At 41.2% G+C, this 27,071-nt stretch overlaps 1 protein-coding gene across 4 annotated transcripts in view; it reads left to right on the forward strand.

Annotated features, from left to right (window-relative positions):
* LOC147027931 (transmembrane glycoprotein NMB-like) overlaps positions 1-22,638 on the forward strand; it is a 37,894-nt gene extending 15,256 nt beyond the window's left edge. The window contains exons 1-11 of one of the 4 annotated variants that reach the window (XM_085877777.1): positions 2,769-3,034; positions 5,993-6,148; positions 6,334-6,468; positions 10,306-10,497; positions 10,657-10,818; positions 11,408-11,728; positions 12,328-12,453; positions 16,884-16,974; positions 18,569-18,774; positions 19,416-19,506; positions 20,214-22,638. In XM_085877777.1, coding sequence (XP_085733903.1) covers positions 2,905-3,034; positions 5,993-6,148; positions 6,334-6,468; positions 10,306-10,497; positions 10,657-10,818; positions 11,408-11,728; positions 12,328-12,453; positions 16,884-16,974; positions 18,569-18,774; positions 19,416-19,506; positions 20,214-20,337 — 1,734 coding nt within the window. In that variant the 5' untranslated portion in view covers positions 2,769-2,904 and the 3' untranslated portion in view covers positions 20,338-22,638. Of the gene's footprint in view, positions 1-2,768; positions 3,035-5,992; positions 6,149-6,333; positions 6,469-10,305; positions 10,498-10,656; positions 10,819-11,407; positions 11,729-12,327; positions 12,454-16,883; positions 16,975-18,568; positions 18,775-19,415; positions 19,507-20,213 lie in introns of those variants that run through there. The other 3 variants (XM_085877774.1, XM_085877775.1, XM_085877778.1) reach the window with 3 other exon arrangements.
* Positions 22,639-27,071: the final 4,433 nt, after the last annotated feature.

Here is a 27,071-nt window from a genome sequence, read left to right on the forward strand (position 1 = left end):
GGAAAAGGGTCATTCTAAAGGGTAGTTTGAATGGGTTAAAAGGTTAATTCCAAAGGGTTCCTTGATTTGTGGCCATAGTATAGAAATTGTGGGTGAAGTCCGGCAAACTGTCCAATCAATGGGTGGAACACGCATGGCTCCTTTTATCGTCGAGGAATATAGAAATAAATGTGAGACTCAAGGTGGAAAATGAGACCTAAATACAGAGTAGACAAATACATTGATAGGATGTTTTAATGAGGGATATAAAGTTACGTCTTCTTGGAGCTCACATGAAGGAGAATCGATAAAGAAAAAAAATTACATAACGAAAATGTGGATAATGTTTAGGCCAATGATGTAGATAGCAATGCTCCTTGATTGGAGTTTGGAGTACTGCTCTCAAATTAAATATCATCCAAGGTACTTTCCATGGTATCACAAAATAATTAGGGTACAGTGAAGTCCGTTTTTTCCCGTTGTTCCTGTGCCATGTCATCAATTCCCCCACAACAACTGCAGATAGTGCTAATAATACAGCGAACCCAAAGCAGAGTAGTTGCCTGCTGCACCTGCACAGCTTTCGAGTATGAAAGGTATCCTGGGATCTTAAACTTCCAAATGGTATTGTTAATGCAAATGGAGAACAGCCGTGTTTACCTTGCCACCTGAAGTCAGGTGTGCCCTGAGATCTGGTGGGCATTACACAAGAACTGCAGTTTTAAACACGTTGAACTGACCAAACATTTCCAAAGAAAGCACACTACTAAATGCTTGTGCTACATTTATTGAAAGTGAGTACATCAGGGCTCACTGCTCACCTTCACTCATTTGTTCCTCTTTTCTCTCGCCTGTGGAACCAACCTCCCCAGTCTGTGACAGTCCCATTCTTTCCTCCAGGGCTTCAAGACAGATGTTCACCACAACGTTAACTCATCACCCACCCATACTCGTGATCTCTTCTACCCCAAATGACCCTATTCCCAAGCACTCGCCTTTTCCAGATTTTTGTGATTAACCCCTCCCCACTACCATCCTCCCTCAACCCTTTTTGTTTGTCAGTTGTCAGTTGGTTTGTTCCTTGTCTGTTTCATCCCCGCTTTCCCCTTTCTCTTCTTGTGGTGTGAACCCCCGTGTTTCCTTCATTCCCTCCCCTTAATCTCACTCTCACGTTGGTGTTTCCCCCTTTCCATTTTGTTCCATTTCATTATTCTATAGCTCTGCCATGAGCCTCGATCATGTATACAAAATGTAGTGGCAATACCCCTGGGTACTCACCTGGTAGCGGCTGGATAAGATAACCAGGGAACCACTGGAAGGCATGGATGACCCACAAAATATATAATGAGGAAGAAAGTAAATACCGATGGATTTGTTTTTATGCCATAAACAAACTTTGGTACATCACGGGTGATGAAGGTTGTGGTCAAGTTTCATCAGAATTGTGTGTGTCGTTTCTAAGAAAGCAAATATGTACCTATTTTGGGGGGAACCCAACCCCCCCTCCCCATACACCCCACTCAGCCTCTAATTTTTAAATGGCATGAACAAACTTTGGTACATCATTGGTGATGAAAGTTGTGGTCAAGTGTCATCGAAATTGTGTGTCTTTTCTGAGAAGTAAGCAAATACTTCATTGAGGGGGGGGGGGGAGCAAACCTTCCCATAAACTCCCACCATAAACCTCCTCAAACCCCGATCTCTGGTTTTTTTAATGCCGTGAACAAACTTTTGTATGTCATGGGTGATGAAAGTTGTGGTCAAGTGTAGTCAGAATTGCTTGTGTAATTTCTGAGAAGAAAGCAAATACCTATCTTGGGGGGCAACCCCCATAGACACCTTCTGGACCCGAGTTTTCTTTCTTTTTTAATGCCCGGAACAAACTTTGGTACATACACGATGATGAACGTTGTGGTAAAGTTTCATCTAAATCGTATGTGTAGTTTTAGGGAAGAAGTTGAAAGTATTTGTGGATGGACGGACGGACGCCATCCCGTAAGCTCCCCGGAATAACAACAGCATAGTAAAAGTGAGAGTGAGATCAAGGGGATGTGGAGAAGTGGACACTCTAAGATATTTTCCAATCATTAACAACTTCACACAATGGAAATAAAAACAATATTCGAATCTCTATTTCAAATTCGTATTATGTACATTAGAGGAGTTGCCTCCACGTCACAGTCTCTGTTTCTTTGACAAGATAACTTTTATTGAGTTGAGATGCTGTGCTGGTTCGGAGTCCCTGCAGCCATTATCAAGACTGTCTTTCGTGTTGTCAATTCCTCATCATATTCCTTCTGTTATTCTGTAACATCCTCTGGCCACACTGGCTGCTTGAATCTTGATTTCCATGAAACGTTAGCCAGTGAAATGCAGTTCTGTTGGTGTTTGAACTTATCCCAGGAAAACTGATTTTACCTTCAAAGCAGATTCGGAAGTTTCAAACAAAACATGCAGGAAATAACTCGTCAAGCAATTCTTATACTTGGAGAGCATATCGTTCGAGATAATTGCAAGTGCAAACCCATTGAAATCTTTGCAAAGTGTTCATTCCAATCTTCATTTGCCAGATTCTTATGAAAAGTCATCTCTCTCGAAGAAGACATCCTCAACATTATATAGTTTCATGTCTGACCCTTCCCTGCTTCCACCACCCCCAGCTAACCAATAGTGCATTCCATTTAGTGGTTTGTGGTCAAATATTGTTGCTTACACGTGATCGTGACGGTATAAGGCGGCGCATGACCAGCCACATGCTCCAACGGAGGAGATGGGAGTGCCCAGGGCTTGGGGGGCGGGGGGAGGACTTAAAATATCGGTTCCAAGTTCTTCTGGGTGACAAAGCCTTTTTGACGACCATGGGTTCTTGGAGGATAATCGCCTGCTTTTCAATTGCGGTGTTGGTGGTGATCTGTAGCTGCCAACATGGGTCCACACAAGGAAGTGAGTTTTGAAGAACCGTTTGGAAATTATTTGGTCATGTCACAAGATCTGCACATCTTCTTTGCAACTTTGCTTCATTTTCTAATAAGAGTCGATTACTTCCGCCACGAAGGTGAATGGAGGTTATTTTTTCACCCCTGTCTGTCTGTTTTTGTTTGTTTGTGAACAGGATATCTCAAAAAGTTGTAGATGGATTTGGACGAAATTTGGTGGACATGTTGGGTGTGTGACAAGGACGAAATGATGAGATTTTGGTGAAGATCCGAATCTGGATCCAATAATTTTTTTAAGTGGTTCTTTACCATTGAGTGATTGGGCTAAAACGATATATAGCACGATATCTCAAAAAGTTACGGATGGATTCAAACAAAACTTGGTGGATGAGTTGGTTCGGTGACGAGAACAAGCTCATTAAATTGTTCAGATCCAAATCCAGATCCGGCAGACAAGAACAAGCCAATTAAATTTTAGTTCAGATCCACCCCATCAGTGGGTTACAAAATGTAAAGTAATTAGCCTGGCAGAGGTGTGTGCTCTCCCGAGTGTCCGTTCTAGTTATTATTATTATTATTATTATTATTATTATTATTATTATTATTATTATTATTTTGTTTTAATGAGAGTGGGGTGTGTGCAACCAAAAAGCCATCTTTAAAAGTGGGGGAGGAGAGGGGTGGTGGTGAAATAGAGATGAACATTACTTTTATTCCCATTGTGTGCAGTTGTTGATTGTAACGAAGCTCATTTCAGAATTTCACAACTGTTTCAAAAGCTGAAGCATGTGTTTTGTTATTATGCCATTGTATACTGTATATACTAATACTTTAGTGATCAATAATAATAAAGTTTTATTTATATATACATATATAAATATATGTATTTTATATATTCACATATATGTACATAAATATATATATTTTGTACATAAATATATGTATATTCAATTATATATATGCAGTATCTATATATACACACAAATATACGCATACACATATGTGTATATATATATATATATACACACATACACACACACACACACGTATACACGTACATATACAGTGCATATGTATGTATATATATATATATATATATATATATATATATATATATATATATATATATATATATATATATATATATATACACATATGCATATACATGCATACAATATATATATATATATATATATATATATATATATATATATATATATATATATATATACATATACATCATATATTACGGACGCGATATATCTATATATCCATCTCCAGAATTAGGATTTAGGCCATGACTCGAGCTTCATTCTGAATTTATACTTAAAATTTGTAGTGTAGACCCAATATGATTATAAATCCCACCACAATCCCTACCCAAAACGTGAAAAATGAATTTTTCTTTCGGAGAACTTCCAAAAATACCTGTATGGTTGATTTGCTCACTCAATCCTGTAAGAGCATTTATCTGACCACTGTGACAGGCTCATTGCATTTCATTTTGGTCTTCTGATCTGAGCTGCACTTGTTCGACGTTTGACATTATTAAATCTCATGGGATAATTGTGATATAAAGGAGAGAATGAGTGGTGGGAAAGTGGGTTCTTAATAAAGTAGGAGTACAAGACCTGCACTCCCTGTGAATGATGCAATGGAGTGCAAGTCCACAAGCGACTGCGAGTGGATGAAAAAAACCAGGCTGAGCGTACCCTACACAAGGGCCAAACTGGAGGGTTTAAAAATAAAAATCAGATCCAATTTCATTATGAATATCTCAAGGTTGGAGGAAAGTGTAAGGTGCAGGCAGGTCAGTGTCTCTGTTTTTTTTTTTAATTACCTCTTCTCTGGTCTAGCTCCCTCTGATCTCTGTCCTCCAACGCTTCCCAGCAACTCCAGAATGCACTTGTTCTTCCAGTAACCCCCTCCCAATTAAACTTTCAAACTTCAGGCTGATTACACACCTCAAATCCTTTGTTCCTTGCTTCTCCCATCTATGGAACCACCTTCCAGGTGCCATTTTTTCCCACTCTTCCCCCTCGGGCCTTAAGCAGGCAGTGTCCTGCACGTCTTGTTCCCCATCCTGACCCATGATATTTATTACCCCAATTAACCCTTCCTAATTCAACCCTCTTACCTGTTGGTTTTCGTGTTTTCTCCCCCCACCTCTCTCTCTCTCTCTCTCTCTCTCTCTCTCTCTCTCTCTCTCTCTCTCTCTCTCTCTCTCTCTCTCTCTCTCTCTCTCTCTCTCTCTCTCTCTCTCTCTCTCTCTCTCTCTCTCTCTCTCTCTCTCTCTCTCTCTCTCTCTCTCTCTTCCTTTCCTGTTTGTTCATTTCCTTGCTGGTTGTGCCCAATTGTTGCCCCACTACCCCCACTGTCAGTTAAACATTGCTCTCCATGAGCCTCACCCTTGTAGACAGAAAACGTCCTCCAGTTTTCTTTTGCTTTAAAAAAAAAGAAGGTATTAAGGTTCATGGAAGAGCACATCAGATCAACAGCCAAAATCGGCCAAAGGGAGAACAGGTGGATGACAACAAAATGGATGCACCACTGTACAAGGAGAGGAAATTGTTGGAGAAGGGTGAGAACAGGATCTCAAGGAGTGCAGTGGAGGTCAGTAGTGGAAATAGGAGAGACCACGTGATGGCGGTGAGCAGCAGACTTAATATCCTGGAGTGAAGAGTTTGAGATTATGGACTCAGGAAGACAATTCCACAGACGAGAAAAGAAGTGTATAAAAGAATGGAGGTGAAGCAGAATGCCAACACGTGGAGGGACAGTGTCTGCGCAGAGAGGTGAGAGGGCAGGAGAAGGTCAGCACCACATTGGTAGATTTCATTTTCTCAGGTATGTACCGTGGATGAGACTCCAAAAGGGTGCACCGCATGGGATTGAGTGTTGCCTCACAGAATCTCAGAGAAGATTTTAAGTCGGCTGTAGCACTCCTGGGAGTTAAAGGTTCCAGAGCACCTTCATCAAGAGTAGGTCATCGTATGAAGGTACCATTGCAAAATTCCAAATTCGCAAGTATGTTTCATGACCAAATGGTTAGTTCACGGTAAGCTTTCTCATTGCAGGTTACGGTGAGATGTTTGGCCATTCACGACACAATCATGACCACAGAAAGCATCTCGGGCCTGGCTGGCATTCAGGCTCACGTAAGTGGGACCATAAAGGTTACAAACCTTGGGACCACCGAAGACACCATCACCACAAATGCTGCCCAAAGAGACGTAAGGAACCCTTCAGGATGAATAATTGCACATATTATCTCTTCGGATTTGTAACATGATGCAGGAACTATGATGAAGGAACTAACAAATTGAGAGCAATCTGGATTACTGTGCATGCACCGAAAGTACTCGTACTTTGATGGCTGAATACTTGTGCTCGAGATTTACGTGCATTTTCCTTGCAGGTTGGCACCTGGTCGTGAACGACACGAATGATGGTCCAGCACTGGTTGGATCACAGATCACCTTTACAGCACACATTGAACGTGTGTGGTCCAGTGGGAATTGGATTGGTAACAACACCAATTCTCTGTCCCAAGGTTGGTATTTTGAGCTAAATTAAATAATAATTTTTATTTCTTCTTGTTATTACATCCACCACCGAGATATCCTGGACACAGACAAACAGTCAGACAAACAGACAGAATGGGGTGAAAACATAACCTCCTTCACCTTCGGTGGTGGAGGTAAATATATGTGAGGGTGCTTCATATTTAAACTGGGCTTTTGTTTATAAAAGGCACAATTTGCACAATTTGATGGATCCGTTTTTATAGTATTTTTTTTTCACATGGTCAAGGCTCATGGAAGAGCGAGAGCAAAATCGAAAGGAGGAAACACCAATAGCAGGGTAGAAGCGACAGTGAGAGTGAGTCTAGGGTAGAGGGGGGAAGGACACATGGCGGTGAACAAGCTGCGCACAAGCTGAATGAAACGCAGCAAGACGAGGAAGGGGAAACCGAGGGATGAAACAAAAAAGGAACAAACCAACCGACAACTAAGAAACGAAAAGAGGTGAGGGAGAGGAGAGGGGGAATCACAATAACCTGGAAAAAGGGTGTACTTGGGAATGGGGTCATTTGAGGTAGAGAGAGATCACGAATATGGATGGGGGATGACCTGCGGTAGTGGGGAACAGCTGTCTTGAATCCCTGGAGCAAAGAATGGGACTGAAACAGACTGGGGAAGTTGATTTGTGAGTAATACCCACAATCACGCGTTTCTTGCTTCAATGCATGTGATGGCTAGCTATCATGTGCAACCTGTGGCTGCTGGTTTCCTCATTTTCTGGGGGCGTAGCTGTGCCGCTGATGCAGTGTCCTCCATTACCAGTACACTGGTACTCATTTCACCAACTTCAGGATGACAGTCAACCCCACCTGGTATTAATTCGACAGTCGAGCGGGGTTCAAACTCAAGATCCTAAGATCTTAAGCCAGCTACCTTAACCGTTAAGCCAACAACAGGCTTAATTGTGCGTGATTGTGGCTTATGGGATCGTAAAGAGTGTAACTGAATCATTTTGAAAGATCTTATCGACTCAAGCATCAAGCCTGTTGAAATTTATGGATGATTGCTTTTGCATGATTGCAATGATTGCCTGTCGAGGTTATACTGTTTACAAGGTTGGTTCTAAACAAAAATGCAAACAATTCCAAATACCCTTGATGAAAAAGAGAAGTTATACAGTGAACTGTTGACCTGCCCAGAAATTATAAGCTTGATGGCAGACTATGGTTATGGCCTTGTAATGATGTTCAATCTTCAACAAAATTATTCTCAAAATAATGAATTTGTGTGCAGCCCTGTGCTGTTCGAGGGATCAGTTGCTCTGGAGTGTAGATGAGCCTCTGATGCAGTGCCCCCTGTAGGTTAGGGCAAGAATTTACAATTTGGCCAGGGTGTCACTGATTGCTCACCTACTCTTTAAGGAAAGACACCTTGGGGTCTTTGGCATCCACCAGCTAATGCTGGCGGACAGGACATCAGGCTTAATATCCACATGAATGATTTCACAGTTTTTGACACAATTCCCTGCCTGGAAAACGAAGCGCCAATCCGACGGCTTATAGTTAGGTCAGGAATTGAACCGAGGTTAGACAGCTTAAAGCTGTGCACCATCTCGTCAGATTTTTATTTTTTTTTGTATACCTTGGTCGAGGCTCGTATGAGAGCTAACACACAACTCACAGCAAGGAGGCATGAGACAAGAGGGGCGGGAGTGGAAGGGACAAAACAGTGGGGAACAGACACATTAGGTGAACTGTGGAAGGGAGAGGGATGGGGATGGGACGGGGAACATGGCGAAGAGAAGAGGAACATTACAGGGACTTTCAGGAAGGAAAGCAGGAGAAATGAAGGAAGGGGGCTTGGGTGGATTATCGGGGGTAGAAAAGATCGAGGATTTGGATGGGGGAAGATAAGAGGTGGTGGTGAACAGCTGTTTTGAAAGCCTGGAGGGAAGAATGGGAAAGAATAGAGTGAGGAAGTTTATTCCAAAGGCGGGAAAAAGAGGAATGAAAGAGTGAAGATGAGCAGTGATTCGTGATTTTGGTAGTTTTACCAGAAGGGGGTTGTTGGCGGACCTTGAGCGCCCTGTGGAAATGTGGTGGGGACAAATCGCAGAGAGAGCAGGGGGGCAAGGCTGGAGAGGAGTCGGTAGAAGACAGAAAGACCACCGACCAACCTGCGGTGATTGAGTGAGAGGCCCAAAGACTCAGCTTCATTGCGGGAGATGCCGATGATCTTAAATGCCCTGGTTTCGACAGCGTGAAGCCAAGAAAGGTGGGAGGCAGGAGCACCAGCCCAGAGGGGAGAGCAGTACTCCATCAGGCTACGGACAAAAGCTTTGTAAGTGGTCAAGAGCTCAAGAGGGCCGAGGAAGGACTGAGCACGACGGAGGATTCCCAGTCGGCGACTGGCTTTTGAGGCGAGGTTGGAAATGTTATTTTCCCAGGAAAGGTCATGGCAGATAGTGAGACCTAGAAGCTTGAAAGAAAAGACTTCTTCCAGAGGATTGTTGAGAAAGTGGATGGGGGGGTTTTGTAAACGGTCCTTTCGAAGAGACATAGTGAGAGTGTGAGATTTGTCTGGATTGAAAGACATGTTCCACGTGTTGGACCAGTTTGTGATTTTATCCAGATCTGCAGTGAGCGAAGAAGCTGCTGCTTGCCGGTCTGAGGGATGACAGATGGTACGGCAGAGGGTGGAGTCGTCGGCAAAGAGAAATAGAGGATTTTCCAGAGAGTCAGAGAGATCATTGATGAAAACCAGAAAAAGAACAGGGCCCAGAACGCTACCTTGAGGAACTCCAGCCTGCACAGGAAGAGGGGATGAAAGAACTCCATTTAGGGCCACACGTTGACTGCGACAGGAGAGGAAGTCTGCGAGCCATGAGTGGATATGGCCTTGAATACCATGGGAAGAGAGTTTGGTGAGTAGGGCAGGGTGCCAGACTGTGTCAAAAGCACGTGATATGTCCAGGGATACGGCTCGGATTTCCTGTCTGGCATTGAGGACCTCCATCCATTGATGGGAGAGCAGAAGCAGCATATCCAGGGTAGAGTGACCTGGTCTGAAACCAAATTGATGATTGGAAATCAAGCCATTGGAGAAGAGGAAGGATTTCATGTCTGAAGCGATGATGGATTCCATCACCTTGCTGATGATTGGGAGAAGGCTGATTGGTCTGTAGTTATAGGGATCTGTTTTTGCACCTTTTTTATGCAGGGCAGTGATGTTAGAAGATTTCCAAGCAGATGGCAGATGACCTTGGGCAAATGAGAGGGTGAATAGAACAGAGAGAGGGTGAGCAAGAGCAGAAGAGCAGGCTTTGAGGACACGTGGGCTGATGCCGTCTGGACCGGTTGCAGAATCTGACTCGAAATTGAATGAATGATTCAATGTATGGAACACAGATACTTTCGTCAGTTGAAACTGCAGAATATATTGTGCATCGTCCACATTTAGTTTCCGCAAACAAACACCGAGTTAGATAATGAAGCCATCTCCATGATGTGTGGATAAAATGTAGAAATTTTTATCACCCCCCCTCCCCCCACCTGCTTCCTTATTCCTCAATTATCCCATTCTCCCTGCTCTTCCTCATCTTTCTTTCAATTTACAAGTTCCTACGGAGTTATTCCACGTAACTCCCCATACATCCATAATATTTAGTCACATAGAGCCCTAAATTCCCACATCATCACATCTGAGAAGCAAATTCGTCTGTGCACTACATTTAGACCTTCCCAGCACTCATGCAACGGGTGAAGAAAAATAATTAAAGACCCGCTTCTTTCCGTTTTTTAATTTTATTAGTACCTGTGCGCATTTGTATATGATCAGGCTGACCTGGATGTACGTACGCTGCACAGGTTGGTCAGAAGATGTTGTCTTTGGGAACTGGAACATGATAGACGTGAAGGAAAGTGACTTCAACTGCAAAGCCAATGGTGGGAATACATCAATCAGAGATTATTCTGAAACTTTACCTTCTGACAGACCTGTCTCGTTTGGACAACCTCAGCCTAGATGTAGGCCGTTCATCTATATCTGGTACACTCAAGGTGAGGACCAACTCTTTCATCGATACTGGTGCTCGAAAAAGAAATAACTGTTTTGAGTGTAATCTCAGTCGAACAAAATGTTAAACAGCTTTCTTAAAATGATTACACCATGAAATGTCCATCTAACAAAAATGACATTCCGACTGCTTCCCATCCAAGGACAATACTTTAAAGTAGTAGATTCTCGAACTTCCACGGTGACCATCAATACAACAGACATTCCAGTTGGAACGCAAACCATGCAGCTGCTTGTGTTATGGCAACTGCGTCCTCGATTGTTACAGATGTTGACCAACCAAACAACACACTACATTATCACAGGTATGTCCGGGTTCACAGCTGCAGGAGACTTGTTACTGCAGACACGACTTACCATTGGTCATTCTGATATGCAATGCAGACATGCTGAAACCTATATAACTATGTGAGAGGTTTTTGTATAATTTCCCTTTTTTCGTTACAACATCAAGTGTCATGGAAGCCTGCGGTGACGAATAATTCTGTTATAACTCTATCATAGCATTGTAATCATGTTATAACATTGTATGGAATTCTGTTATAGCTGGAGGATATGTGCAATTCCAAACTCGGTGGACTGTCTTCACGAGAATAACTACTTCCACCTGTCTGAAAGGCCAGGGTTAAAAACTCCAGGCTGGCTGTCAGCAGTCCTGAGCTTTGCTTCCTCATTATTTACGGCCCAGGATTGATGGGCCAAATGGCCTTCTCATCTGCCTAAGATTTCTTTGTATGCGATATAGATCTTTGTTCTTTTCACGTGTGTATTGCTTTGCACCACATTATACATTTTATGGTATTCTTGCTTGAATAACGTGAGAATGAATGAAAGAATTAATTAATCACAAAAAAATGATGATCGTGCAATATCATGCGTTGCTGATTGTTTCAGACAAGGTGCCTTTCATGGTTAAGCTATCACAAACTGGAGACAGAAGAGCAGATGACGACATCTTCATGGTGAACAAATCTGTTGTGTTTGATGTAATTTTGCACGACCCAAGCAATTATCTGCGGAATGCTAACATTACATACTTCTGGGACTTTGGCGATGGCACAAGGAGGGTGGAGAACACATCAATCACAAACCACAGCTACAACACTCTGGGATCATTCATGCCAAGCCTGTTCCTGGAAGCTATTATACCCACCCAATGTGGAGTCCTAAATGCAACCATTCTGCCATTGACCGATCTCTTCGATGACAGCACAGGTGAACCTGGTATTTTTCCAACTGTTTTGTTTGCTGAAGGTTTCTTGAAAAGGTTCACATGGTGGCTTTCAACTGGCAATCATATGTTTAAGTATCATCAAGCTCTTTAATGACCCAATACACACCATGTAGTACCTGTAAAAGGGTTTAAAAAAAATAAAATATCCATCACATGTCACTGATCACCTGAAAAGTGAATTAAGTGGGTCCAAAATGGGGCCCCAAGGCTAAACTTTGATTGCATCTTGCCATGCAATTATCTTTTTTGCACCAAACCCATTTTCTTTTTGTATACTTTTGTTTATTAGTTTTGGCAAAATGGTAGTTTTTCATCATTCCCTCACACTTTCCCTTTCCAATTTACCCCATATTCATCAAACAACCCCTGCCGCCAATTTCCTTCCTTTTCCTTCTCTCTCATCCCACACTTTCCCAGCCCTCTCCATCCCCTCTAAATGGTCCTCTCATCTGCTCACTACTTCACAGAATTCAAGTGATATGCCAATAGTCCCTGAGAGGTCTCCTGATGATTTACTTCATTTTAAGGAATATAACTGCAAACAATGATAATAATGTGTTTGTGTAAATGTTATTGTCAGACACGTTTGACAGCTTCGAAAGCAACATGACCACGACAATTTCACCACGACCCGTCTTAACCACCCCGGCACCTCACTGCCAGGTTATCAGATATGGAAACTACAGCAACACCATCAGTATTGTGGGTACGTTCAAGCACAGGATGTCATGCAAAAATATTAACCTTCAACTCATTATTTGAAACTTCTGCAGCAATCCCAGCTTTGTGATAGGTTGATTCCACTTTAGTTGCATCACCAAGAGTTTTAAACTTCAGACCAAGTTCAGTCCAAACATTTCATAATCAGGCCAAAACATTTCCCATCCCAACCAAAACATTTCCCATTCCAACCAAGACATTTCCTATCCCAACCAAGACATTTCCGATCCCAACCAAGACATTTCCCATTCTAACCAAGACATTTCCTATCCCAACCAAGACATTTCCCATTCCAACCAAGACATTTCCCATTCCAACCAAAACATTTCCCATTCCAACCAAGACATTTCCCATTCCAACCAAAACATTTCCCATTCCAACCAAGACATTTCCTATCCCAACCAAGACATTTCCCATTCCAACCAAGACATTTCCTATCCCAACCAAGACATTTCCCATTCCAACCAAGACATTTCCCATTCCAACCAAAACATTTCCCATTCCAACCAAGACATTTCCCATTCCAACCAAAACATTTCCCATTCCAACCAAGACATTTCCTATCCCAACCAAGACATTTCCGATCCCAACCAAGACATTTCCCATTCCAACCAAGACATTTCCCATTCCAACCAAAACATTTCCCATTCCAACCAAGACATTTCCCATTCCAACCAAAACATTTCCCATTCCAAGCAAGACATTTCCTATCTCAACCAAGACATTTCCTATCTCAACCAAGACATTTCCTATCTCAACCAAGACATTTCCTATCTCAACCAAGACATTTCCTATCTCAACCAAGACATTTCCTATCTCAACCAAGACATTTCCCATTCCAACCAAGACATTTCCTATTCCAACCAAGACATTTCCTATCTCAACCAAGACATTTCCTATTCCAACCAATACATTTCCTATCTTAACCAAAACATTTCCCATTCCAACCAAGACATTTCCGATCCCAACCAAGACATTTCCGATCCCAACCAAGACATTTCCGATCCCAACCAAGACATTTCCTATCCCAACCAAAACATTTCCCATTCCAACCAAGACATTTCCTATTCCAACCAATACATTTCCTATTCCAACCAAAACATTTCCCATTCCAACCAAGACATTTCCTATCTCAACCAAAACATTTCCCATTCCAACCAAGACATTTCCTATTCCAACCAATACATTTCCTATTCCAACCAATACATTTCCTATTCCAACCAATACATTTCCTATCTCAACCAAGACATTTCCCATTCCAACCAAGGCATTTCCCATTCCAACCAAGACATTTCCTATTCCAACCAAGACATTTCCTATCTCAACCAAGACATTTCCTATTCCAACCAATACATTTCCCATTCCAACCAAGACATTTCCCATTCCAACCAAGACATTTCCCATTCCAACCAAAACATTTCCCATTCCAACCAAGACATTTCCCATTCCAACCAAGACATTTCCCATTCCAACCAAGACATTTCCCATTCCAACCAAGACATTTCCTATTCCAACCAATACATTTCCTATCTCAACCAAGACATTTCCTATTCCAACCAATACATTTCCTATCTCAACCAAGACATTTCCCATTCCAACCAAGACATTTCCCATTCCAACCAAGACATTTCCCATTCCAACCAAGACATTTCCCATTCAAAACCAAGACATTTCCTATCTCCAAACAAGACATTTCTTATCTCAACCAAGACATTTCCCATTCCAACCAAGACATTTCCTATCTCAACCAAGACATTTCCTATCTCAACCAAGACATTTCCTATTCCAACCAATACATTTCCTATCTCAACCAAGACATTTCCCATTCCAACCAAGAAATTTGCCATCCCAACCAAGACATTTCCCATTCCAACCAAGACATTTCCCATTCCAACCAAGACATTCCCCATTCCAACCAAGGCATTTCCCATTCCAACCAAGACATTTCCCATCCCAACCAAGACATTTCCTATTCCAACCAAGACATTTCCTATTCCAACCAAGACATTTCCCATTCCAACCAAGACATTTCCCATTCCAACCAAGACATTTCCCATTCCAACCAAGACATTTCCCATTCCAACCAAGACATTTCCCATTCCAACCAAGACATTTCCCATTCCAACCAAGACATTTCCCATTCCAAGCAAGACATTTCCCATTCCAACCAAGACATTTCCCATTCCAAGCAAGACATTTCCCATTCCAACCAAGACATTTCCTATCTCAACCAAGACATTTCCTATCTCAACCAAGACATTTCCCATTCCAACCAAGACATTTCCTATTCCAACCAATACATTTCCTATCTCAACCAAGACATTTCCTATTCCAACCAATACATTTCCTATTCCAACCAATACATTTCCTATCTCAACCAAAACATTTCCCATCCCAATCAAGATATTTCCCATTCCAACCAAGACATTTCCCATTCCAACCAAGACATTTCCTATCTCAAACAAGACATTTCCTATCTCAACCAAGACATTTCCCATTCCAACCAAGACATTTCCTATTCCAACCAATACATTTCCTATCTCAACCAAGACATTTCCTATTCCAACCAATACATTTCCTATCTCAACCAAGACATTTCCCATTCCAACCAAGACATTTCCCATTCCAACCAAGACATTTCCCATTCCAACCAAGACATTTCCCATTCCAACCAAGACATTTCCTATTCCAACCAATACATTTCCTATCTCAACCAAGACATTTCCTATTCCAACCAATACATTTCCTATCTCAACCAAGACATTTCCCATTCCAACCAAGACATTTCCCATTCCAACCAAGACATTTCCCATTCCAACCAAGACATTTCCCATTCAAAACCAAGACATTTCCTATCTCAAACAAGACATTTCTTATCTCAACCAAGACATTTCCCATTCCAACCAAGACATTTCCTATCTCAACCAAGACATTTCCTATCTCAACCAAGACATTTCCTATTCCAACCAATACATTTCCTATCTCAACCAAGACATTTCCCATTCCAACCAAGAAATTTGCCATCCCAACCAAGACATTTCCCATTCCAACCAAGACATTTCCCATTCCAACCAAGACATTCCCCATTCCAACCAAGGCATTTCCCATTCCAACCAAGACATTTCCCATTCCAACCAAGACATTTCCCATCCCAACCAAGACATTTCCAATTCCAACCAAGACATTTCCTATTCCAACCAAGACATTTCCCATTCCAACCAAGACATTTCCCATTCCAACCAAGACATTTCCCATTCCAACCAAGACATTTCCCATTCCAATAAAGACATTTCCTATTCCAACCAAGACATTTCCCATCCCAACCAAATCATTTCACATCCCAACCAGACATTTCCTCACCCATCTAAAGTATTTCCTGCATTACAAGACATCTCTATCAAGCCTTGCTTTGAATATCAATGGTGATTATGTTCGTGATCACAAATATGTTAAAATTCTGTTTTTCTGCAGTGTGAAAAAATGAGGATAATAGTGATGGTTGAAGAAATAACATCGTTTATTTGCCAATACTGTACTGTACTTTTCAAGACTAAAAATGAGTTCCTCAGATTGCTAATTACAATACAGTGAGAACCACATTGTGATCAATGCAACCCAAGGATATACAGTGTGTCCACAATCTCGTTTTTGCTTTGGTTATTATGTAATTTAAAAACTGGTACAACACTGTGGACACCCTGCATACTATTCAGACACAAATGGCTGCTAGGCAATATTACTGCAGACATTAAACAAATACCGTAGTTATCTGAGTTCTGAGCCCTGTTTAATGACTCTTTGGTGTTTCCCATCTAAAGTGAGCTTGTGTACTATCCATTCCGTTTTAACAAATGCATACTCTGCCGGTGTTTTCATTTTAATTGCTTGAAGAAACACGAGCAGTGTTATTAAGTTATTCCAACTCTTGAGTGCTGGCAATTTAATTGAGAGATAGGCCCAAACACAATAATATATAGCACGATATCTCAAAAAGTTCTCGATGGATTCGGACGAAACTTGGTGGACATGTTGAGTGTGTGACAAGGCCAAATTGATTAGATTTTGGTGAAGATCCAAATCCGGATTCGGATTAGAGAGTTTTTTTTAATCTTCAAAGTGATTCTTCACTATTGAGAGATAGGGCCAAAAGATATATAGTATGATATATCAAAAATTTATTGGGCCCAATATGTTCTTCTGAATTAGGCATTGCGTGGCGGAGGTATGCGCTCTCCCCAGTGCTCTTCTCGTTTTCTATAAAATTTTTAACAACTTTAGGTAGTTGTTATGATACATCAGATCACTTTCCCTGAGTTGGATAGGATATCTCACTGGAGGTGTACTTTTTGCTTGAAATGCATTCATTTTGACTCTCAGTAGTGAAACGTTCAACTGCACAATCCCTTTGTTCTGCAGGAGGAATCGCGAGTGTGGAGGTTGTGGAGGCGATACAAGTGTCTGCTCCAGATAGCCAGGCACTGGACCTGACAATCAGTTGTCAAGGAAGGTACAAAAATACGGAAAGAAATGGAATATGGAGTCGATAGTGTGTGTAGTGTGTGAGATATATTTCATTTCATAAAGTGACACAACACATTCGAACACATGGTTACCATATTGTAATGAAATGTGAAAAATATGGCAATTCATGTTTGTTATATGAACTACAATATATATTTAATACGTATGCAGTAGCTTGCCAAGGAAGATTTCCTGGTTGCCCAGAAACCTATCTTCCCCACCCCCAGTCAATGATATATCTTTTGTCTTAACACCCTCTCTCATAAGTTTCAGTATTTACAGAAAATAAAGTCACTATTCCCATCCTGTATACACTTATAATATTTCAGAAAAAGTTACATATTTATCTTTGTGATGCCGAGTCATCCCCTCCTTTGCCCACCACCCCCGACACACACAAACACACCCCTTCAAGGTTCAACTGACATACACTGTTGATTGACGTATCTTGTAAATTATTTCAAGTGTTTCTGCGTTTGTTTTTCACTTTTTCATGGCCGAACCATTTCACCTCGAGGCCCCAAATTTTGGGTGAAGGTACGACAGAATCTGGGCAAGGTTTTAGACTACCACACATTGGCCTTGATTTCCGTTTTGAGGCCATCAAAAGCCGTTATAAAGTGTATATTGGGACGTGGGGTCAGGCAGTGCTGCAGCTGGCCCACAAGCAAAAGATAACCACCATGAGGCTGATAACTCCAAAGATTTTCAATGTCCAACATGTCCCTCAACCACTGCTGGGAAAAGCTCACCTGGCTGGGCAGAACAAAGTACCCCCCCCCCCTCCTAATCTCTAAGTAAATATGACTAATTATGGGAACTCTCTCTATTTGTATGCCTTGTGTCTGCCTGCTCTCTACTAATCCATTGTCAGGAAATGGGACAAGATGCCACTTCCCCACATTTATATCCACATTCTTCAGTTGTTTTGTTTAGTATACCAAACAACTTTCATTTGAAATTGCCCACGAGACCATCACCCATGGAGTCATTTGGTGCAGATGTTTATAATATTGAAAATATACGTAGTAATTATTTGCAGATCAAAGTAATTCTCTGAAGTTGGGGTCATCTTATGCCCGGCGTTGGCTTAATGGTTTGGGTGGTGGGCTTAGGATCCTAGGATCCTGAGTTCAGATCCCACTTGGCTGTTGAATTAATACCAGGTGGGGTTGAGTCTGCCTGTCATCCTTCCGAGGTTGGCAAAATGAGTGCCAGCTTGCTGGTATTCTGTGTTGGAGTGGCGACCTGTCCAGGATTGTGCCCAATAGCCAAGGAGACTGCTTAGGCAGCACCAACGCTCTGCACAGAGTATGGTCCCAATGGATGGATGGGGTCACCTTGCTGTACCTCTCCTGACGGGGGCAATTTTCCCACCTTTATGCTAAACGTTTATCCTTGGTTCTTTAACTCCGAGATGAACTGTGATATCTCTGATTTAAGAGACCCTTTCACACACCCTTCATGTATATATACACACACACACACCTCCAAGCATGTCAGTAAATGCGACCAAGACCTGTAACATTAAAAGTGTATTTTGTCCCTTCCCCACCCACCCCCACACTCATCACATCCAGCCTGCCGAAAGAGATATGCACTATAGTGGCAGATGAGTCTTGTAGTGTGATTCAAGCTGTTACCTGTGGGTCACCTGTCATGGCTGAGGCATGCCACCTGACATTGAGACAAACTTTCAACTCATCGGGACTCTTTTGCCTCAATGTGTCCCTCTCGAACGCAGTCAGTCTCGCTGTGACCAGCAAACGTGTTGCTGTCCAACCAAGTAAGTTTACTAAGTTTCAAACAATGTTTATTTCATGGTGCATGCGATGTGTTTTTAAGTTACAATAACAATTCGATATCAAAAGAAAATGTCAACTGAGTTCATCGCCTCATATCACAAAGTTCTCTAAAACTTTCTTCTCTGACTAAATTGGATCATGCCCAATAAACTTGGACATCCTTGGTTGTTTTACTCGATGAGGTTAACAGATTTTTTTTATTTAGTCTCTTGATTGGTTAAAATCTCTCAGCTCGCCCAGTCACTCTTGTGTTGTAGAAATGCCGACAAGGCATGTACTGTATATCACTTCGACGAACTACTCAAATAGACCCGATCCTGCCAAAGTTTTACTGGATCGAATGAAAAGGAAGCAAAATACTTCATACATGGATAAAGGAGTTAGCAAGATTCCCACGGCTCGTGTGATGCCTCAAATGCACCCATTGATTTTGAATGGCACTCCGAAGAAATTGCGCAACCCATAAATCCCTGACTCATGCTTTGCTACCACTGGTCCGCAACCTTACACAGATACCATGTGATGTTGGTTTTATTACAACTGAGGAGTTGACGTTTGATGTGTACAGGTAAACAGCAGAAGCTCTTCTGACAGATTTCTGGCCTTCATTTGTTTCTTGCAGGACAGACTCGCAGATTCGGAACAATCGTCGTCATCATGCTGGGTCTTGCAATCCCCTGTATTTTTCTTGGACTGACTTGGTACATGAACAAGTAAGAATTTTATTTTTTAAGCTGCTTTTCAATGATGATTTTAGAGCTTGTATGTAGATGGCGTAAAAAGAAAAAAAAAAACTCCAACAATTTCAATTCACTCAACTTTGGGACTTCGTGACTCCAGGTGAGCAATCGTACTTGCGTTGAATGTCCATGTTGTTCTTATTCTTCTTACTCTCTGCCACTAACTGTCCATTGATCATAACGATCATTGGGGCGCCACAAATGCAATAGCCATCATAATGTGTTGCAGTGGGCATTGCAACCTCAGGGTGTAGCTTTCGGCAGGAACTTGAAATTTGGCAAGGTATCAGCACACAATGGCCTGCTCATTCGAAAGGCACCGCGGTTGTCTTTTGTGCTGCTGTTTACTCGTGGGATCTTTAAGCACCATTAGTAAATGCCAGCACAACAATATAGCTTTTTTTAATACCCTCTCCGAAAGCCTGGCACGGTATCATACTTGGTATGCAGTACGCCATGCCCGCGAAGCAACACCACGGGAACAATTTCTAGTCGTATCTATCTCGCCAGGAATAAACCGATTTGATCAAATATTGAACGCCGGGAATGCTGATTCTTACAAAGTTGTGCACATGAATAAAACTATTAAAAAGTCAGTTGTGCACATGAGGGTTTGATGCGTCGTTTAAAATCAGTTCCCCTTCCCCATGTTTGAAACCACAATTCCCTTTGTGGATGAGCAGGTACCACAGTTGGCGTGGACTTGCTTTGGTACCGAGAGCTGCATCTTTCACCAAGCAGAGCTTTCCTAAGCTATGGCTCGGCGGAACAGAACGAAACCCATTACTCCCCAATAAAATGTGACATCTCAAGCATTGGAGGTGAAGCCATGTGTGTTTAGAAACTCCACCAGGGGTCACATTTATACTGTAAGTTTGAAATGAAGTTATACAAGTCTCCAAGTTGCTTTCATAGGCATTGCTTCTTTTTGCTAAAATATGCAGATCAGGGTTTGTTGTGCAAAAGGAAGTAAAAAAAAAAAATTCCCAGAAACGTTTAATCAGCTCATTCTGATCTGCTCGCTCATCTTTCATGGAGTCTCATTGGGGGAAATGTGGTGGTTATAGACCAGGAGTACACCTATTCAGGTAGTCAACGTTGAGGATGATCTATAAAGGGAACTTAGCATTCCATCTGGGTATGGTCCAATGGCCTCCTTTCTTTAGCAAACAATATGATGGAGGTCCATTGTGTCCAAATAACTACAGGTGGGACATCTTGGCTTAATGTTTCCTCCAAAGAACAATGTGCCCCATAATGCACTGCTCTCTGCTAGCACAGTAGCGGAGAGGCTGTAAGTGGCTGACCTATCTATCATTGGGTTATCTTATCCAACCAAGGTGAATAAAGCAATTGAAGAACCAGATTATTTTTCATCAATTATGCATATTATATACTATGTTCCTCACATGTGATTATTTTTCAATGCTGTAAGATTATGGTACATCGCAACAGTGCTACAAATTTGAACATTGATTGGCTGTGTTTGCTTAGATATCATGTTTGGATACACATTATGAGTAAAGTTTATTTCCGCATTTTGTAGTAAAATTGTGATTCGCTTTAAATTACCCATGGAAGGTACATTACAAGAAGGTATACAAGTAAAACTAGAAATGGGCATCCACAACCATCCTTGACCATGTTGTGGAAAGTCAACTGAGGAACTTTTTTTTTTCTTCCAACTTCACGTTTTCACCTTAATTCACTTTTAAGTTCCTTTTCTCCGCAACCGCTTGAGCGATTGACACGAAACTTTCAACATAGGAGCGTCTTATCGTGGATATGATTTTTAAACAATATTGCATGATGGATTGTATGGAAAATGTAGCCGGCGTTCCAAAAAGTATATTTTCTGCAGCCATGGGTTGAAGGGTGTTTCACGTCGCAGGAATAAACAGCATCGACCTCGCTTCGCTTGGCCTCAGCCGAATAATAATTGCTCAACTTGTGAAGAGCCACTGATATGCATACACATATTGATTCTCGGATGAAGGTTTCTTTGAACGTTTGTTAACATTGACACCAATTTTTGCACATTCGTTTCTGACTTCATTCTTTAGATCTTCAATAGTACCTTGTTTCGTGGTATAAACCACAGATTTTAGGTGTTCCCAAAGAAAAACAGTCAAGTGGCATTAAATCTGGACTCCGTGGGAACCATTGTATCGGACCACAACGTCCTATAAACCTCAAAGGCATTGTTTCCAAAAAGAATGAAAGGAGAAATTAAAAACATTTCCCATGGTTCTGGACTTTTCGGACTTTATAACCCTTGATATCCCCCTCAACATGATCGTGCTGCACTCGCAATATTACTTCCTCCCTACTCTCCTCTTCCACCCCCATTATCTAGTCGAATATATATATATATATATATATATATATATATATATATATATATATATATATATATATATATATATATATCTTCTTCTTTCAGCTGCTCCCTTTAGGGGTCACCACAGCAGATAATCCGTATGATCCGCATAGTGATTCGGCACATGTTTTACGCCAGATGCCCTTGCTGACGCAACCCTGGTCACCTCTTACGATACAGGGATATGGTACACCTATTTTAACCGGGGTATATATATATATATATATATACATATATATATATATATATATATATATATATATATATATATATATATATATATATATATATATATATATATATATATATATATATATATATAGTGTTCTCGAAAAGATATAGCCAGGATTGTCCAGTGAACACCAACATTTGGTACTTCCTTTCTAATCACGTGATAAAAGTTGGCATTTCTTGGACTATTGTAAGTCGGTCATCCTGAGAGCTTTTTTTTTTACGCTTCCTCGTAGCATCAGATCCACTGCATCTGATTGGAATTTTTTTTTTTTGACATCTTGTGAAACTTTTTGGAAAAAGAACATGTGACATTATTAGGCTTGCTCATGCATCACGAGATGAGACAGAACTTGGGAAATGAATCACGAGTCAGAATTCAGAAAATGTGCCAGCAGCCTAGGTAAGTTAAAATACAAAATCCATCGCTTGTGATTGTTTATTATTTTGTTTTTGTAATTGAGCTTCTGCAATAAAAGCATGATTGAAAACAATTTTGAATGCTGCTCTATTTTGCCATTTTTCATTGTAAAAAGGTAAATCCAGCTTTTTGACTTTATGGTCAAATAAAAATCTTACTCTTTCTTTGAAAGATTGAGGCACATGGAATAGTGAGATGATGCAGGCTGGAGGTTATGGCAACAATTGGACACAATAAGCAAGGGAATGAACAAACAGGAAGAGATGACAGAAGGCAGTAGAGGAAACACAATAACCTGCGAATAAGAAGGTTGCGTTAGGAAGCGTTAATGATGTAATAAAGATTGTGGGTAAGGATAGGGGATGAGATGAGATGGCGATGCACTGCCTGCCTGAAGTCCTCCTGGATAGAAGAGTGGAATAGAACCGCCTCTGGAAGGCACTTCCACATTCGGGAAAAGGGAGGAACAAAAGAGCGGAGGTGTGCAGTGAGCCTCGATTTTGGAAGTTTAATGCCAAGGGGTTACTGCCTTGGTGGCAAGGATGGCGTTATCATCTCAAAGAAAGACATGGGTAACTTTTTACCTCTGCCACTGAAGGTGGAGGTTATGTATTCACCCTTGATTGTCTGTCCATCTGTGAGCAGGATATCTCAAAAAGTTATGGAAGGATTTGGACGAAACTTGGTGGAGAGACTGGGTGTTTTGGTGAAGAACGAATTGATTCGATTTTGGTGAAGATCCAGATCCCGTTCTGGATATGAGAATTTTACAAGTCGTTCTTCTTCATTGAGAGATAGGGCTAAAAATGATATATTGCATGATATCTCAAAAAGTTATGGACATGTTATGACAAAACTAGGTGGATGAGTTGGCTAGGTGACGATAGCAAGCTGATTCGATATTGGTTCGGGTCCGGATGCAAATCCGGCCTTTCGGTGGGATAGAAAACGTTAACTGTTCAGCCTGGCGGAGGAACATCCTCTACCGAGTGCCGTTCTAGTTTATTTTATGTTGCGAAATGATTCAGTGCAATTTGTAATTATGTTGTTCCGACAATGGTTATTATTACCCTCACCGGAGGAGAGGGTATTGCATTTGAGTCCGTTTGTCTGTCTGTCTGTACAGAACTTTTGTGTTTTTCTCTGCAACCGCTTGTCAGATTGAGACAAAATTTTCACCATAGGAGCGATGACTCATGTAGCGTGTTTTGTTTTAATTATGACATCATAGGTCATGTGGTGTGGCAGCCATGTTGGAAAAACAGAAAAACTTTGGACATCTTTCTCTGAAACCACACCAAGGAAAAAATTGAAACTTGGCACATGGCAAGTACTCCTCTTAGGGAATGTGATTTTTTTTGTCAAAGGTGCCTTCGTTATGACGTCATAATTGCATATGTACAGTAGAATGCTACATCTGATCAGTATGAAAATATTTGAGGGTCATCTAAGTTTAAAATGGTCCACAGGAAAAAAGTTTGATGATGTCATTGGTTACATGATTCGGCAGTCATATTGTTTTTTGTTTTTTTAACTTCAAAAATCTTCCTTTCTGAAGTGGCTGAACAGATCGAGGCAAAACTGTACACGTATGACCGTCTATCCATGAGGACCAAAATGGTCACAAATATGACATAGGTCACATGGTTTCACAGCCATATTGGATTTACCCTAAAACCTATAAAATTTTCTTCTCCAGAACGGTTGGACAGAACAAATGTTCCCCAAAATTTGGGGCCACCAGATATTTATGACTAATTGATGTCATGTGGTCAAGCAGCCAATATTGTATTGAGCGTAAATCTTTTTAAAATTATTTCTTTTGAACCGCTTAATCAATCGACATGAAACTTCACAATTATGATCAAGTCGTGATGGGGAATACCTGGTTTAAATTTCAAGCAGATCGGATGCATGGTCTGGCAGCCAGAATTTTTTTTTTTGATCTGAGTACTTTTTGATTTTTAAAAATATATTTATCTTGCCAAAACGAAGTTTTTGCAAGATATGTTAGTCAGCTTGTATGTTTTTTTTTTGGTTTTTTTTTGTTTGTTTGTTTGTCTGTAATCACGTATAAAAAATTCTGCAGAGCACAGTTATCATTGGAAATTTTTGTAACTTCGCATATCAGAGGCCTATAGAGGTCCCTTTCAGTGCACAAAATTTTGAAGGCCAAGGTCAAAGGTCAAGGTCACTTTGGTGCAAATCAGGGGAGTCGACGAAACCCTTATTTTTTGAGTAATTTTGATCGGATCGTCTTCAAACTTCATGGGAATATAGTTCATGGTCTGGCGCTCAGCTGATTAATTTTTGGTGGTGATTGGCCTTGACCTTCATATGTTTTTTTTTTGGTCTGTAATCACGTATAAATCACTCTGCAAAGCACAGTTATCATTGGAAATTTTTGTAACTTCGCATTTCAGAGGCCTATAGAGGTCCCTTTCAGCGCATAAAAATTTGAAGGTCAAGGTCAAAGGTCAAGGTCACTTTGTCGCAAATCAGGGGAGTCGACGAAACCCTTATTTTTTGAGTAATTTTGATCGGATCGTCTTCAAACTTGGTAATATAGTTCATGGTCTGGCGCTCAGCTGATTAGTTTTGGTGGCGATTGGCCTTGACCCTCATGGTTAGTGCCTCAGGTCAAACATATTTGACCCCAAGGTCAAATTTTCACGTTTTAGGAACCATATCGTGTAGTACCTCAAATTGAACACCTCGATGAGTGCTTTCGAGATATGTCAAGCTTGAGACATTATGACGTCATTTGGTGACGTTATGAGGCAAAAGCATATTTTTCATGGTTACTCTGTAGAACGATTCTCATCGGAATCTCTCGTCGGCAGATATTCCTCAAGGAGTCGCTCCTGGTGGATAGCATCTCTGTTCACCTCAGTGTGACCTTAAAGAAGTCACACGTGGTCACCTTTTGGCAATTGGTTTTTTATTTTTATTTTTTTTGAATAAGCTTCACTTGGCTGTGCCTGGAGGGGTTTGAGGGTAGAAGAGTAGCAGCTGAAATGTGAATCCTATCCAGGTTCCTCCTGATGATTTCATGTTTGCTTTTTGCTTGTTTGGGTTTCTTCTGATTTCTCCAATGTAGTACTGTACCTATTGGTCTTCCATTTGATTTGACATATATATATATATATATATCTTCTTATTCTTCTTTCGGCTGCTCCCATTCGGGGTCACCACAGCGGATCATCCGTTATGATCCGCATAATGATTTGGCACAGGTTTTACGCCGGATGCCCTTCCTGACGCAACCCTGGTCACCTCTTACGACACAGGGATATGGTACACCTATTCTAACCGGGGCATACACCGGCCCAGTACACTGGTACTCACTTCACCGACCTTGGAAGGATGACAGGCTGAGTCAACCTCCTGGTGTGTATTAATTCAAGCGGCCAACGGGGCTTGAACTCAGGACCTTTTGGATCCCAAGCCACTACCCTCACCACTACGCCAACACCAGGCTATTGATGTATGTATATTTTATATTTGACTTTATATGTATAGAGCTTTTTTAATACCCCCTCCGAAAGCCTGGCACGGCATCATACTTAATATGCAGTACGCATGATTTTGGTTCGGGTCCGGATGCAAATCCGGCCTATCATTGGGATAGAAAACGTTAACTGTTCAGCCTGGCGGAGGAACATCCTCTACCGAGTGCCGTTCTAGTTTGTTTTGTGTTGCGAAATGATTCAGTGTAATTTTCTCGTTACGACAATGGTTATTATTTACCCTCGCCGGCGGAGAGGGTATTGCATTTGAGTCCGTTTGTCTGTCTGTATTTGTAAAATTTGTCTGTCTGTATACTCAGCTGTCTGTAAAAAATGGAAAAGCACGGTAATTTCACGTGCCAATGGACATTGAAGTCCCTACACCCTGAGAACAGTGATGTGTTGCCCTGATGAGCCCAAATAAGGCTGAAACGAGTTAGTATATACTGTATACGCATACACCTATATATATATATATATATATATATATATATATATATATATATATATATATATATATATATATATATATATATATATATATATATATATATATATATATACATATACATATATAGTGTTGCGGTTGTGGAAATTCACAGATCACCATTCAGGTTCCCCGAAGATCAGTTATGTCGATAAGTGTGTGTTCCAGGTTAGATTTCCCCACCGATGTATAACGGGAATTGTTCGTGTGCCGGGCTGTGAACCTTTGAGGTAGTTATTCTTTTCTGTCTTTTATTTTAAACAAACATCTCCTCACCATCTTCTCCACAACTGCCATCATCTCCACAACAAACAAACATCTCCTCACCATCTTCTCCACAACAAATAAACATCTCACCATCTTCTCCACAACAAACAAACATCTCCTCACCATCTTCTCCACAACAAACAAACATCTCCTCACCATCTTCTCCACAACCACCATCATCTCCTCCCCATCTTCTCCACAACCGCCATCATCTCCTCACCATCTTCATCACGTCCGCGTGAA

The sequence above is a fragment of the Eptatretus burgeri genome, chromosome 4 (assembly GCF_056783735.1).
Source record: "Eptatretus burgeri isolate ZD-2024b chromosome 4, Ebu_testis_v1, whole genome shotgun sequence".
In the NCBI taxonomy this organism is placed as follows: domain Eukaryota; kingdom Metazoa; phylum Chordata; class Myxini; order Myxiniformes; family Myxinidae; genus Eptatretus; species Eptatretus burgeri.